The sequence below is a fragment of the Lycorma delicatula genome, chromosome 11, assembly GCF_047948215.1.
Source record: "Lycorma delicatula isolate Av1 chromosome 11, ASM4794821v1, whole genome shotgun sequence".
NCBI classification, from domain to species: Eukaryota; Metazoa; Arthropoda; class Insecta; order Hemiptera; family Fulgoridae; genus Lycorma; species Lycorma delicatula.
In genome coordinates, this window is record NC_134465.1 from 31,217,677 (window position 1) to 31,233,776 (window position 16,100).

General features: G+C 29.0%; 2 protein-coding genes across 6 annotated transcripts in view; one reads left to right on the forward strand and one right to left on the reverse strand.

The window, feature by feature from the left end:
- The window catches only part of Mulk (acylglycerol kinase-like protein Mulk), a 51,351-nt gene that overhangs the window by 12,537 nt on the left and 22,714 nt on the right, over positions 1 to 16,100 (forward strand). For 2 of the 5 annotated variants that reach the window (XM_075378682.1, XM_075378681.1), the window contains exons 7-8: positions 3,882 to 4,009; positions 5,609 to 5,686. In XM_075378682.1, the coding sequence (XP_075234797.1) occupies positions 3,882 to 4,009; positions 5,609 to 5,686 (206 nt within the window). Of the gene's footprint in view, positions 1 to 3,881; positions 4,010 to 5,608; positions 5,830 to 12,788; positions 12,834 to 13,634; positions 13,788 to 16,100 lie in introns of those variants that run through there. The other 3 variants (XM_075378684.1, XM_075378686.1, XM_075378683.1) reach the window with 3 other exon arrangements.
- Positions 8,372 to 16,100, reverse strand: part of LOC142332318 (glutathione S-transferase 1-like) — a 30,454-nt gene continuing 22,725 nt past the window's right edge. Inside the window, exons 6-8 of the mRNA XM_075378687.1 lie at positions 15,011 to 15,178; positions 13,421 to 13,561; positions 8,372 to 10,355 (exon numbers count right to left, since the gene is read on the reverse strand). Coding sequence (XP_075234802.1) covers positions 10,209 to 10,355; positions 13,421 to 13,561; positions 15,011 to 15,178 — 456 coding nt within the window. The 3' untranslated portion in view covers positions 8,372 to 10,208. The remainder of the gene's footprint in view (positions 10,356 to 13,420; positions 13,562 to 15,010; positions 15,179 to 16,100) is intronic.

The following is a 16,100-nucleotide window of genomic DNA, read 5'->3' on the forward strand; positions in this document are numbered from 1 at the left end:
TGTGACTGCTTTTACTATTCTACATGATTCCCACAGGCAGAAAAATTCAGGAAATGCAGACGTAGTCAGGAAAAGTCTGGAATTTTTATAAAACATTAGGAAAAATTGCAAAAAAAATTCAGACTTGCATTTTCAGAGGTGGCTTTTCTATTAAAAAATCTCTTCTTGTGGAGAATTTGCTTGAAGAGACTAATTGATCAACAAAAGGTTTGGTCAGGAAAATTCAGTAAAGATCAGGAAAAACAAATTTTAAAATTTGGTGAGAACCCTGATTCTAGCTTGAATCATATAATTATTAATTTTACTTAACATATAGGAATCATTAATACATGTAATTTATTACTTCCTTGATTTTAACGGAAATATCCATTTTGACCATCCCTGAATCCATTTGGATTAGTTTTGGAGTGACATGTGTACATACATACGTATCTCATGTAACTCAAAAACAATTAGCCGTAGGATGTTGAAATTTTTGATTTAGGACGTTGTAATGTCTAATTCTGCACCTCCCCTTTTGATTGCAATCGAATGAACCAAAAGTGTCGAAAAAAGCCCAAAATCCCCAAAAGTTTGGATTTTGGACATTTTCGTAACTGCAGTAATAAGCTCTCATTAAGAGCTTTTCAACGATGTTTGATAAGTATTACTTATTTTCATTGGTTTTAGACTTATAGCCAAATAAAATTTTAATTGATGAAATATTTGGATCTTACTAGGGAAAGCACATCGGTTCGAATCGGACTCTTCTTTTCTTTTTTTAACTTTTGTTTTAATTTAAATTTATTGATTTATTAATAGTTATTAAGCCGTGATTGTTAACAAGTTTTACAATAACTAATAATTCAATAAAAAAAAAAATGAAATAAGTTAGAAGGTATTAGTGACATATAATTTTATGTACTTTTAAAAATGAGTATATATATTTTAATAGACATTATTACACTATGTGTATGTGTAATAGATTTGGTGAAACATCAGATTATTGAAAATTATAATTTAGAATTGTATTATTTTTGGATTTTCTAGTTTAATTTCTGTTTAGTTTTATTTAATTATTCTGGAATTTCTGTTTAATTTTGTCTACATAAAGTTAACTACAGAGTGACTGAAAAATAGACCCTCACAAGAACAACATATATACATACATGCCCAATCTTTAATAAATTGCAAAAAAGTCTTATCTTTTAGTTCATTACTCCTCTGATATTGTTGGACTATATTCTCCCTAAGTCAAAGTTGATCATCATTTCGTTTGTTTTTTGTTGCCAATCATTTAATCGCTCTTTGGTTTGAAATAAAGATTCTTCTTATCTTAATTTCTGAACACATTCTCTAGTTTTAAAATTTTTTCTGTCTTTATATTTATCATCTTCTCTTAATCTTCTTATTCTTTCTTTGGTTTTAACATTTTCTGCCTCTTCATATTCATCTTGTCATTTTTTTTTTTGAAATATATTTCTTCATGTTATCTTTCTTTTTCCTGTATGTTTCTTTTTCATTTTTGATTATTCACCAAATAATCGAATAATAAGAACTGAATATTTTACACTGTAAAGTTAAAATTAACATTTGTAACCAATATACAGGATTTACTAAACGGAATAATTGAATTATTATTAACTTTTATTTATACAACACACCAGAAATCTGAAAATTTTGTTAATCAGCAACTCACGAAGATACAAATAATACTGATCTAATAATACAAGTAACAGAGGGTCTTTTACTCTATCCTAATTTTTCATGTTGATAGTTGTATAAATATTTGATGTTAGTAAAAATTAATATTTCAGCTATTGTGTAACTGTTCACTTTATTAAAGCATTGGAGGATCGTATCTCACTTTCAAATGAAATAAGTTTAAATAAACTGCAGCAAAAAATGTGTGTATGTGATTTAATAGGTGTACAAGGAAGTCATGTAGTGTCCACATCAGCTTTTTTTTACTTTTAAAATTAATAGTTTTAAACAATAAAAAATATATATTTTATTGAAATGATCATTTTGTTAATTAAACTTTTGTTAAAATAAACTCTTTTAAAAAAATCCTCTCGCATAACTTAATCATTAATTTCAGTTTTATTTAATATACTATATTTTTATTGCACATAAAAATATCACATCAATATATTATAAAATGATATATTGGATTCAATAAAACTGCACTGCATAGCCATTGTATGAGATATTACTTATAGAAAAACTGTACATATTTGATACATATAGGCTGCTTCAAAAAGTATGTGTTCTATTTGAGTATAATTTTACTCAAAACATAATACTGTCATCAAAATTTAAGGGCCTAGAAAACTGTATCAAAACACTCCAAATGCACTGACTATACTTCTGATAATTATCACAGTTTCATATACAGTTATTTCTTGCCTATTACTAATACCATGTGGGTAGGTAGTTCTAAGGTGAAATTCATATAAATGTAATATAATATTTTTTGATTATATTCTTTGATTTGATAGGTGAATGTTTTATAAGTACATATATGTATACAAATAAATACATTATTGCCTTCTCCCTTGAACGTACATAAAAAAAAATAGAAGCACTCATATCTCAAGATTTGTGCTTGTTACCCCCCTCTCTTGATTTCTTCTGTAAATCCTAATTATGCTGATAAACTATTAAAAATAAATTATCACTTGCAGATAACTATGTGGTTAATTAAAAATTATATACATAAACGAAAACTTTCTAAATCGTAGTCTAGCATTGTGCTACTAATCATACAAAAAAAAAAACATACCACACTTTTTTACAGGATAATAATATATGTATGGTTTATATTAAATGAAGCAGAAGTATAATATATGTTATTAGTTTGCAAAATTTTTGTAATATAAACATAAAACTCCTACAACTGTGGGCTGTTTCTGATGCACGGCTTACACATACATACACACACCACTTAATTTAAAATATTTATCATTTTATTTAAATATGATAATTTTTTTATTTTACTTAATTCAATAATTCTAACTAAAGGGTGTCTACATACCATATTTAATTCACACAGTACTAGCGGTGACAGTTGAAGCTAACTAAACTGATGTAATTTCACAACTTTCATAGAACAAATGTCACTTGTACAGTCAGCATACTGGTGTAGCCGCAAGCCTTAACACACTAGGTACTGAGTCAATCAGGCGATGAGTTTGAGACCAAGCCAGACTGAGTTACTATTTTACACTTTGAATAACATTCATTTATTAAATTCTACTGTTCACCTGTGATATCACAATATAATAATAGTTTAGAGCATTTTTTTGGGTGCAGATGTGATTTTTCAAAAAATGTTTTTACAAATATTGTTATTTTTTAATCGTTAACAAATGTGCCTAAGAAAAATATTACCTTAGGCGAAATCCTGATATACTGAGAGTTACCTTGCTGTACAGCCTCACCCCTTGACTTTTAAGTTGAAAATTTAACAACATCAATGCTCCATATATAGAAGTAATTGGACCAGGTTTGGTCAAAATCGATCCAGTAGTCCCGGTAATATAAGGTTAGAGGATAACACCAAACACACACAAGTACATATGAACATTAACATTCGGAAAATTTCCATCTGGTTTTTTGGGTTCCTTAATTATCAGAATGTCAAGAACCAATGAAAACCGCATATACCCAATTTAGACCGATTACAATACTTTCCCTTCTAGAGATATAGCTCTGCTATAGCGCTATCTAAACAGGAAAGTAAAAATTAACATATTGAAGTTACATCATGAATTAATTCTGCTTAATTTTTATTGCTGCTGTAATTCAAAATGATTCATTAGAATCATTGTTTTGTTATTCTGAAATGTTTTATTTACTAAAAATCATTGCTTAATATTTTTAAAAAATTTTTGTTTAAGGACCAGAAAATATCAGCTGGACAGAATTTGTAGCAGAAGGTTGGAGAAGAGAAAGAGGTGATAAAACAGTACCTCTTGAAAGAATAGAAGCACAACACGTTGAAATCAAACCAAAAGATAGTGAGAAGGTATTTATTTTAGTTTAACATTTATAATCAACTCTTATATAGCTTAAATAAAGCTTTGTAATTCATAAATATTGCTTCACCAATGAAGATTTAGTTTTATGCTTTTAGTCTTTGAATAATATTTCACTTCTATTTAAAAACAAATAAAAAATTTAAATTCTACTCCTCATGAGTTACAATTATAGTTCTTAATGCGAATTGCTTTACTTATGGATATATTTTACAGTTACAATAAATTTTTAGTTATTTTCTTAGGGTATGTGTGAATAGTAATTGTAAATTGTATATGTTTCCTTAGGATCTATCTTTATACATAAGACTTACACACTGCTTATGGAAAAGTAATCTGTGTGATAACCGTTTCCATAATTCTGAATTATATAATTATATTGTAGAGATATTTTTTTAAAGCCTGCAACATAAAAACAGTCTACTTGGTTCATGATAATTACATTCAGTCTTCACTTACATGTTATTTAAGAGGAAGTACTATCTTATTTCTTCTCTCTTCTTCTTTTGTTGACAATCCTAGGATTGGTGTGCAGTTGATCTCAAGCTTTCCAAACCTTCACACAGGTGCAGTCATTGAAGTGGCAAAAATCAACAAGTTATGGTTCAGATTACTGTAACACCCTTCATATTCACCTGATCTGGCTCACAGTGATTATCACTTGTTTCCTAACCTAAAGAAAAATGGCTTGAAGAAAAGAGATTTTCAACCAGTAATGAAGTTACTGCTGCTGTAGATGGTTATTTTAAGGAGTTTGATAAATCGACTTACCAAACTGGCATAAGCACTATTGTGGAATGTTGGATTAAGTGTATAGACCTTAATGGTGACTTTTGAAAAATAAATTAAAATTTACTCAGAAAAATGTATGTTGTCTTCTTATCCAGGCCCAGAACTTTTCACTTACCCTTATGTATAACATAATTCATGGTCATCCTGTCCAGGTATTCTGTTCACATGTTTAGTGTTCCAGAACGTTTTCAAGAAACTTTTTTTCACTTTAGAGCTTCTAATGCATAAAATTTTATAATCCACCTATTCACATTAATTCGATGAGCATGTTCTTTTAACACAAATAGATTATAAAAAATTATAAATATCACTAGATTCACTTTTTTGTCTGTTAAAAACTCATTACAGCATAGTAGTTAAACACGTTGATTGTAGCAGACACATTCGACTCTGTGACAACAACTACGGACAAAGAGCTAATGAAAAATAGTGAATGAGTCTTGACATATTTATAGCAAGAGAATTTTGAAGCAACAAATTCACGCAATAAGTATAATATTTTGTTCTTTCATAATATGTTTTTTTTAAAAATATAATACTTTTATGAATTTATAAGGTATGAATGTTGCAAAATTTACACTAGACATGTTGAGCAATGTGGCGAATAAAGAGAAGAGATATTAAACATATGAAGACTTCATTTAAGATATTAAAAAAGCGTGAAACCCCTTTTTTGCAACGGTGCATAAAATTGTGATCCATTGTTTGTATATAATCATTATCATATTTTAATTATGTTATATAATTTGTTAAATATATTTGATGATATCTATGTAATTATTCATTTTTTTTTTTAGGATTGTGAAAGATGGTTGTCAATTGACAATGAGGATTATGAGGTTAAACCTATTAAAGCAACTTTGTTGTATAATTCAGTACGTATGTTCTATAATAATTTAAATAATGAAAGTTCATATTTTAATCAATATTAAAATTAATTTTTAAATTAGAACTACATGATTTTTTTTTTATTTTCAAATAAATTTTTCATGATTAATAAATATTTATTTGTTTAAACTTTGTACATTTACTTTTTTTTCTAGAACAAGTCACAATTGTTAATTATCATATCTGTTTATGCCAAAACCAAGATGTTTGTAGGCAATTTGGCATATATTAAAGTTACTTCTAAAACTGATATCATCCCTAAAACTAACAAATATTCCATTGCAGCCTTCCTAGGGAAAGTGAGTAATGAGTCTTTAGTGAAAGTGAATCTTTACTTTCTTCACTGAACCAAATGTATGATGCATATCATTATGTGAAGTCAATTGAAATGAAGGTGATATTCAGTCCTACAAGTGATCTTACAAGTGAATCTTCATTCACCACAAGGGCTGACTGTATGGTAAACATCATTACTCTTGGAAAAAGCCATTTCTACATCAGTTCTTAAAATATTGAAAAAGGGGAACATTTTAACAAAAAAATAAAAAATAAAGCTCTAGCAGATATGCATGAGTTAGTAATTATAGTGTAGTTAATAAAAGAGGGCAGCTTAATTTGAGTTGTGATATTTTGTAACTTAAAATCACAAAAAAGAAGTACTATAATATTTCCCAAATTAAAGTGTTTATTTTTACATTATTTTATTAAGAACTCATTTAAATAAGAAACACATCATTTACTTGAAAAAAAAACAGTGGGAAACAGTCTTTTTTTGTTTCCCAAACAAACCGGTTGGAGATTTTCCAGTTGTTAATGTTAGTATGTATGTCAGTATGTTTGGTGTTGGCTTCTAAATCATCATATATCTACAGAACTACTGGACTGATTTTGACCAAACTTGGTCAAATTATTTTTATATATGGAGCATTGATGCCATTCAATTTTCAACTTAAAAGGTCAAGGGGGTGAGGTTGTAGAGCAAGGTCACTCTCAGTATCTTGAGATTTCACTGAATTAAGATCATATGTTTCTTAGGCACATTTGTTAACAATTAAAAAATAACAATATTTGCAAAAAACAAATTCACAAAATCACACCCCCACCCCAAAAAATGCTTTAAACTACTGCTATGTTGCGATGTCACACATCATCTGTAGAATTAAATAAATGAATAATATTTAAAGTGTAAAAAGGTACTCAATTTGGCTGGGTCTCAAACTCAATTGCCAGTTGACTTGGTACCTGGTGTGTTATGCCCCACAGCTACACCAGTTTGCTGGCCTATACAAGCAAAATTTGTTCTATATAAGTTGTGATATTATATTCGTTTAATTTGTGCCAACCATCACCACTAGTACCACCACACACATGCTAAAAAAATATGGTGTGCACACACTTGCTTTAGTTAGAATCATTGAATTAAATAAACAAAAAATTATTATATTTAAATAAAATGATAAATATATTAAATTAAGTTGTGTGTAAGCTGTGCATCAGAAACAACCCACAGTTTTAGGAGTTTTCCAGAACCGCATTTTGGCCATGTGACATGGGAAGGTCCTACAACTGTGTTGTCAGCTATTTTTTTTATAAGCCATTCCCTAACATTTAACTTAGAAAAAAAAATTTCTTAAACATGGTTTCCACTGATATATTTTAATAGAATAAAAAATAATAAATGCATATCCGTGTTAACCACCAAAAAATAAAAAACCGAAAGATAGAAAGATAGAAAATATACGAATGTATATTTTCTAGAGCTTTCGGTTTTTTCAAATCATCATAAGAAGACTAAATATAATATTATAGTAAGTCAAAAATGTGTACTCATTTTAATTTTTAACTTATATTTTTAATCTCCTGATGATGATTTGAAAAAACCGAAAGATCTAAACAACATATATCTTTTTTGCTGGTAAGGTGAATATACATTTTTTTTTTTATATATTTTAATTAGCATTGATTGCTACAGTCACTAGCCACTACTAATAAATTTCCACAGCTTGAGCATGAAATAAAAATTCACTCAATTTAAACTATCTATGGGAGCACATTTATTATTTTTGACATTTCAGCATTTTACTTTACCCTTCAATTTTGATGAATTGAAACCATCACACTAAAACTGATGTAGTCATAAACTTCTCTTTATCACTTTATATTTTCAACTAAGATCCATATGTTTTTGTAATTTACTTCTTTTGTTTTATGGTGTTAAAATTAAATTTATTTATTAATTTCATTACATTTTAATAATTTTTAAACATATTATTTTATATCTAAAGGTATGATAATTTCTTTCAATTACCATTCATTATTAATTGTTAAAATAATATTTTTATTAAAAAAGTTTAAATGAAAGTCTGCAAAATTATGAACTAATAATGTCTAATGGACCTAAGGTATGGGATCATATAACAAAGGTTCTTATGAAAAAGTTTATAAATAAAAATATAAAATAAAAGTTTACACAATATGAATCTGAAATTATAAATTGCTTCCTCAGCATAATGTTTTCAGGTTATCTATTTTACATTAGTAATTGTTATTTTACGTATATTACAGTACTTTAATATCAGCTGATCATTTTTGTTTGTTATTAACATCATTGTATGTTTTATATAATCTACTGAGATCACCAGTAGATTCTAGTTAAGTAAAATTTTAATTCATTGGTATTATTTATACCCTGTAAACTCAATTTTGTTTTTTTTTTTTTATTATAATTGACGTCTGATTTCAACGGAAAAGCTGTCTAAATCAAAGATCAGCCATTTGATTCCTGAATCAAATAAATTGCTTGGATGCTATCTTAGCATGTTGGAAATTAGAAATTAATTTCTTCAATTTTCTTTCTTGAACAAATATCCTCTTTTAACCTTGAACTAACTTTTTTACATAGCAGTTGCATAATACAACTTTAAATCATAAATAATAATTGTAGATGAAAAAGTCAATTTACTTTATTTTAATGATATGGAAAAATAATTGCATTTACTATTACTATTAAATCTTGTCAAGCAATATTTTAGATTGCTTTAATTATTGTAAAGAATCAATATTGTTTATTTTTTAAATTTTGAATAGGCAACGGATGATTCTAGAGGGTGATTTTTTAGTCCTGTTACCTAATTGTTAATGTCTGGTAATTTTTTTCTAAGAAAGGGAAATTTTGTTTTGCGACACGAAGTTGGTAGCGCTACTCAACCGGTATAGATACGGCAGTGTGAGTTGATTCTCCTTGAACTGTATAAACTTTTGTGCTGTTTCTGGTCGTGTTACGAACAGAATGTCTTTTACCATAGAACAACGAGTTTTCATTCTTGAACAATATTTTGCTACGAAATCGTACGCGAGTGTAAAATAATCATTTCAAATTAAATTTGTTGGTGTTCCTCCGCCAGAAAAAAATGTCAATTTCTAGGCTAGCAAACCGATTTCAAGAGACAGGTAGTGTTTGCGTCAGAAAACGTAGTGGTCGACCAACTCGCTTGACAGATGACGTTTTGGAGAATGTGAAAACAAGATGGCTCAATTCTCCACAGAAAAGTTTACGAAAACTTTCCACGCAAGTTGGTTTGTCATATTCGAGTGTTCAGTAAGCTGCTAAAAATTGAAATTGTACCCATATCGCATACAATTAGTCCAAGAGCTTCAGCCTCCAGATTTAAACAAGCGATAGCAATATTGCCGTTGGTTTAGGTCTCTCGTAAATGATAACGGAATCAAATTTTAAACACAGTGTTCTTTAGTGATGAAGCTTGGATCCATCTCGATGATTACGTGAACAGTCAAAACTGTCGAATTTAGGCGGTTGAAAATCCTAACGCTTTACAAGACAAATCTTTGCATCCTGAAAAAATTGGTGTGTGGTGTGCAATATCTCATCTTCGTATTGTCGGACCCATATTCTTCGAAGAGACAGTAAATGGTGAAGTATGCAGGAATATTGTGCGCCAATTTGTGTCCCTCCTGGAACCTCAAGAATGGTATTGTTGGTTTTAGCAAGATGGCGCTACTTGCCACACGTCTCGAGAAACCATGGATTTTCTGCAAGAGTTCTTTGATGATCGAATAATAAGCAAGGGCTTATGGCTTCCAAGGTTCGCAGACTCACATCTCCTGACTACTTTTTGTGGGGCTATATTAAGTCTGAGGCCTTCAAAAACAATCCTCACACTATTGATGAACTTAAAGTCAATATTACAGACTTAATCACAACTATTTCCAATGAAACTCTTAAAGAGGTTTCTGCTAATATGCTGAAAAGAGTCCGTGCTTGTATAACCGCAAGGGGTAGGCATTTTGAGCATATTCTTTTACAATTATGTAAGTAATAGCTTTTTATTAAATCTCTTTTGTAAGTAACAAATACATTTTTTTATTCCACCTAAATTTCCCTTTGTAAATTACATTTAAAATTGGGTAACAGGACTAAAAAATCACTCTGTATAACGAAACAGGTGTTAACTGTTAAATTGGACAGTTTGTTCCCATTGTAAATTGAAGTCAGATTCTTAAAACATATTTTGGTTTAGGATATGTATCATACATCAAATTACTATAATTAATCTTAGAATAAGTTTCTTGCCCCATCAATGGATTTATTTCTTGTTTTATGTATTCTGCTTGTCTTCTAAATCGTCTTTGTTTTTGCTGAAACAAGATATCAAATAATAGTAACATTCAATTATTAATTTGATATATATATATATATATACATATAAAGTAACATGCAAATTAATTCAAACAGGGAATTTTTTGTTTATTTTTATGTTGTGGCTACACTGCTGGAACATCCATTTTTTAAGTTATCTGCCTAATATAAGGTTATTGTTCTTTGGTTATTTAGCAATTTTCATGTTATAAATAGTGTTTTGTGTTCTTGAATATATAGTAATGGACATAACTTCAAGAAAGTGTTTGAAAATTATTTTTCTTTCTGAGTATGCCAATATGATACAACTACAGAAAATAGCTTCAGAGTATGATCGACTATGGACAGTAAATGTTATTTTAAAACAATTTAAAGAAAATGATTCCTTTTCACCTCAAAGGAACGGCAAATGTGACTATAAAAGTAAAACTACTCCAGCACAGGATCAGTTAGTTATTAGTGAGAAAAAGTGAACTTGATCCAAAATTATCTGCTTTGGACTTAAATCAAGAATTAGTAGCCAATGTAATAGATCTGCACATGGCAACTGTTAGATGCTGAATTCTTGCAGCTAGGCAGAAAGCTCATTGGCCCAGTTATAATATCAGCTATGTGCAAAAAAGGCTTTTCTAGGACATTCCACAATGCTCCTGTAGATCGAAGAGGACTGGAAAAATGTTATGTTTTCCGATAAGTCACATTTTTACATTTAGGGGCAAAGGGTTCCATATGTTCAGATGAAAATACATCACTGGCTCATATCCAACAGTCAGTTAAACATCCCAAGAAAAAAATGTTTTGGGGTAGTTTCAGATTTGAAGGGCCCTGTTCATTACTTCCAGTAGATGGTATGTTGAAAGTGATGAATATATCAAGATTCTGATGCACAGAGTGGCGACAACTTCAAAACAGATTCCCTGTAGCCTGCCTTATAGGCTTAGTAAATAATGAAGTATAGACAGGTTTTATTTAAGAGTTGTATTCAAAGGTGTTACAGAAGGCATTCTTTGTCAAGTAAAAGTGACACATGATGCCACCTTATAGCTGAAACAAAAGTCATGGTTATTTCACTTAGCATGAAAGCTCTAGAGAAGTTGAATGACTCATAGAAATGAAATCAAATATAGTAAGCACCCAATTTCATTTAATGAAATCAGATAAGTAAATTTAGAAAGTAATATGATATCAGTACCATCATGGCTTTTTACTAATGCTTGATATGAAAGTTTAAGACCACGGGAAGTATTGAATACAGAATGGTTGGCCAAGAGTATCTGACAAAAATGTAAAAAGAGTGTAACAGGCATTTATTCATTGTTTGCACAAGTCAACATGACAAGCATCATGTGAATCACGTTACTCATTCAACTGGTCATGGTGTATTAATAAAATATTTTAAAATGTATCCTTATAAACTTCATTTACAATAGGCAATTGTACAAAAGGATAAGATTGGTCATAACAATGTTTTTATTACCACACTTGATAATTTGGAAAATGACAAAAATTATCGTAATAAATCTTTATTTTAGTGAGGTTACTTTTCATTTTTCAAGAAAGGTAAATAAAACATCAGAAATTGGGTTTATATTTCAGTGCTGAACTCTTTGTGTAATAATCATATTTTGATTAATACTAGCCGATCAGGGCTCACTTCATTTGCCCGATCATCCAGCCATGGGACTCACCCCCAGGACCCTCAACATGTTCGCATCCTCATGTTTGTGAGAATATTAAGTATTTTATAAATATTTATTAAAGAAAAGAAATTAGTAATTTTACTTAATTATATTTTATGTTGCCATGGTGACAGAAATGTAATGAAGTAAAAGGATTAATACATTCATATTGTTCGTATCAAGAAGCGTGGTGCTTCTGTACTTATTTATTTTTATAAAATTTCAAAAAACTTATTTTACAATAGTTCTTTTTAACAAAATATAAAAAAATAATAAATTTAATAAATGTTAGTGTAAGCAACATACCATTTATAGTACACATTAAAATTTATTATACAGATTATTATTTATTATTTATTTTTAGTTCAATTTTTTTTCACTAGATGGTAGTGCTTCATTCAAAATAAAAAACATGAGCACATATAGCAAACAAACCAATGCACCAGCTATTTTTACTGGAGAGATTTCCAGGCAGGCTCAACATAAATTTCTTCAAAAATTACCCAAAAAATGCTATGTATATGTATATATATATATATATATAGAGAGAGAGAGAGATAGAGAGCATTGACTTTAGGAAAAATTGAAAAAGGGAGGGGTTTTCCCCATTCACCTAATATCTTAAAAACTCATTGTCTAAAAAAGTTGAAATTCGGCAAAATGTTTTTGGCTATTTATATCCTAGTTTTGGCCTGATTTTCAACTCATCAGACAGAAGGCATCATAGTATTCTTATTCATTTTTTCCCAACAGGATGACCCAGGAGGTTCTGGCCAAACATAAGGGACTGATTCAGGACATCAAAGTAAACAAAACAGTTTATGTGGAAAAGCCTTTTCTTGCTTCATTTTTCCTCCTATCAGTATGGAATATACTAAAAGATCCCAGCTAAACTAAGGAACTGATTCAGTACATCAAAATAAATGTCATTGTGGTCAAATGCCCTATCTTGCTTCATATTCCTTCTGTTTGCCATTTAGTGTTTTTTCAATAAAAATGTACATCTTAAAAAACAGATTGAAAATTTTAAAGAAATTTGATATATCTATGCCCAACAGCAACATCTGCAATATAAATGATTTGAAAATTTACCTTTGAAAGTTCCAAAATCGCGATCATTTAAATATTTAATATTATTATTCTTAAATATTAATTTTATCAAATATTGTTTTATTAGATAAATTGTTAAGCCCTTTATTGTGAACAAAATAACACTCATTCAAATTGATTGATAAACAGCTGCAAAAGGAATAAATTTTTAAAGTAGAATTCAAGAATTATACATAAAAACAGGCATAAAATTGTCAGACTGTATAATTTCCAGTCTACCCAATTTCCCATTTATTAGTTTTTTTAATTTAGTATTCAGTAATGTGTATTCATACCAATTTCTCCTCCCACATCTGCTTCATTTCAGCTAATGATTGATCCATTATTATATTATAGCTAGGAATTTCACGTTCGCATCTGTCTAACCATTTAGTAACATATAAGTAACCATTTAAATCTGGCATTGTTGGTATCATCTGCAAAAAAAAAAAATAAATAAAAGAGTTTTTTTTTTTTTAATTTATATTAACTCTCACTTTTTCTGTTTAGCCTCTGGAACCACTGTAAGGTATTACTTACTTCAGAGGAACCCCCACGAACTAGTATTCAGATCTGTATAAAAGCAACTAACTGCCTTTACTAGGATTTGAATTCTAGAACTCTCAACTTCAAAATCAGCTGATTTTCAATGACGAGTTCACCATTAGACCAACTCGGTGGGTTAGATATGTATTAAATACTGAATAATAAATTTCCTTACACATTTTCTAAATTTAGCTGTTTAACTTGAGTAATATTAGCTCATCAGCTGTTTCATTTAGTAGTACTCAGTGGTACTCATTTAGTAGTATTCAGATATGAAAATTTACTCTCTGTTGTATATGTTGGCAACTTAGAAAAATAAAGTTTTGTTTTAAATAAATAAAGGTTTTTTAATTTGTTTTAAATTTTAATATCTACTTTTTGGACAACTATCATTTATTTTAACTTAACCTTTGTATGATTTTCAAATTTCAAGGAATTTATCATTATGATCCTGGGCAAGACAGTAAACTATTTCTACCTCCTTGGGTAGATTAATTATGTTCTTCCTGTTCTTATTATCCATGCTATTCTATTTCCATGATTAAAATCCACAGGTTTTGCATCAGCAGTTGCACTGGCCTCATTTGTGGTGCCAAGTTTGCACCTACTGGTAGGATGCCTTTTTTTTATGGTCATCAACTTTAGGTTTGTTCAAGAACTTATATATTATATGAATAAATTAACAATTAATATAATCCACCTTACCAGCACGTTTATATGTACTCTAGATCTTTCGGCTTACTTGGAAGCCATCATCAGGAGTTAAAATTAATACATTTAAAATTAAGCAATTTAAAAGCAGTCATGACTGACCCAGTCCTACTAGTGTATTAGTAGTATACTACCAATATTATATCAGTATACTAGTCGGACCAGGACAGTCATGCCTGTTTTTAAATTTTAACTATGATTTTTTTAAACTTTTGACTTTATTATACTCTATATATATTATACTTTGTACTCTATTAATATAGAGTATATTAATTTTTAATTTATTCATTTAACATATCAGTCAATGTTAAACATTTCCCACGTTTGAGAAATTAATTATATATTATAGTTCATTATTGTCTCCTTGACAGTGTTGTATACTTAAAGTGTTTATATATTTAACTGCATATAATTATTACATTTCACAATTAATTATAGGTTCTCTTTTTTTTACACATCATTTGACATTATAATGGACCATTTTTTTATTTAAATATCATTTTAAGAAATGGTTGTATAATTATTTACTAACACTTGCAGTTTTAAAGTGAAATAAAATACAGTTTAAAGAGTTTATGTATTTATGATTTCTTTTCTTTTTATATATGTATTTTAACTGGTTTACTTACTGGCCAAGTATTGATAAGAGAAACAAATGAAAAATCAGCTACGGTCATATGATTACCAGCAATCCATGTAGAATTCATTAGAATATTGTTGATATAACTAAGTTCTGTTTTTACTTCTTCTGTATCGCCCATTGTTAAACTCATGTCTGTAGTTAATAATACCTTATGCTAAAACAAAAAAAAAATGTATAAATACTATATATATATTTAAAATAAGTTTGAATAAATAATTTTTTTTTAATTTTAAGAGGAGGAAACAATGTTATAAAAGGAGAGGTAAATATAATCATATTTGTGAATGAAATGATTTTAAGCAAGGTGTGTAATTTAAGATGTAATAAATGGACTGTAATCTCATATAAGGTTCATATCACAGGAATAAAGTTCACAAAGTGTTTAGAAATGAAAAACTAACTACGGCTATAATTGAATTCCAAAATAAGATACACTATTTCTTGATGTTAACATAAAATTTGAAAAATAATAATATCAATAGTTGTACATTAATAATAAAGGTAAATTAAGATACGATTGCCGCTAGCCGAGCTGGAACTCAGTCGTTGTTGAGGTCTCGAACAACACTGACTGTGGAGGCAGCGCAATTTACCGAACCCCCACCACTCCAGCCAAAACATATCCAACATGAGCAAGGTATTGATGAAATGTATGATTAGCTGAATATAAGGAGCATGATTATTGAAAGAACAAGGACTGAAACGTAATCTAGAATAAACCCAAATCATTTTTCTAGGAAGTACTATAAACCTGAAGAACAAGTAATATTGGAAGGAGCACCCATTAAGAGTAGTTGATCAGATTAATGATTAACTTCTATCTGATTTTCAAATAATAGAAAGATAAAAGGAGAATCACTCGATGGATTGAATAAGAAGCTAGATTTTAAACCTCATGATGTAGGCACAAAAGAAATACTAGTGAGGGTAAATTATCTTTTGTTCAAAATCTCTTATTTCAAATTGCCTACAGAACTGCATAAGCTCTCAAAGTGCAATTCTTGATAAAGATTTGATTGCCAAATTCTATATACACCAATTTACTCCATATCCTGCTCTAAAGAACTGCATTAGTT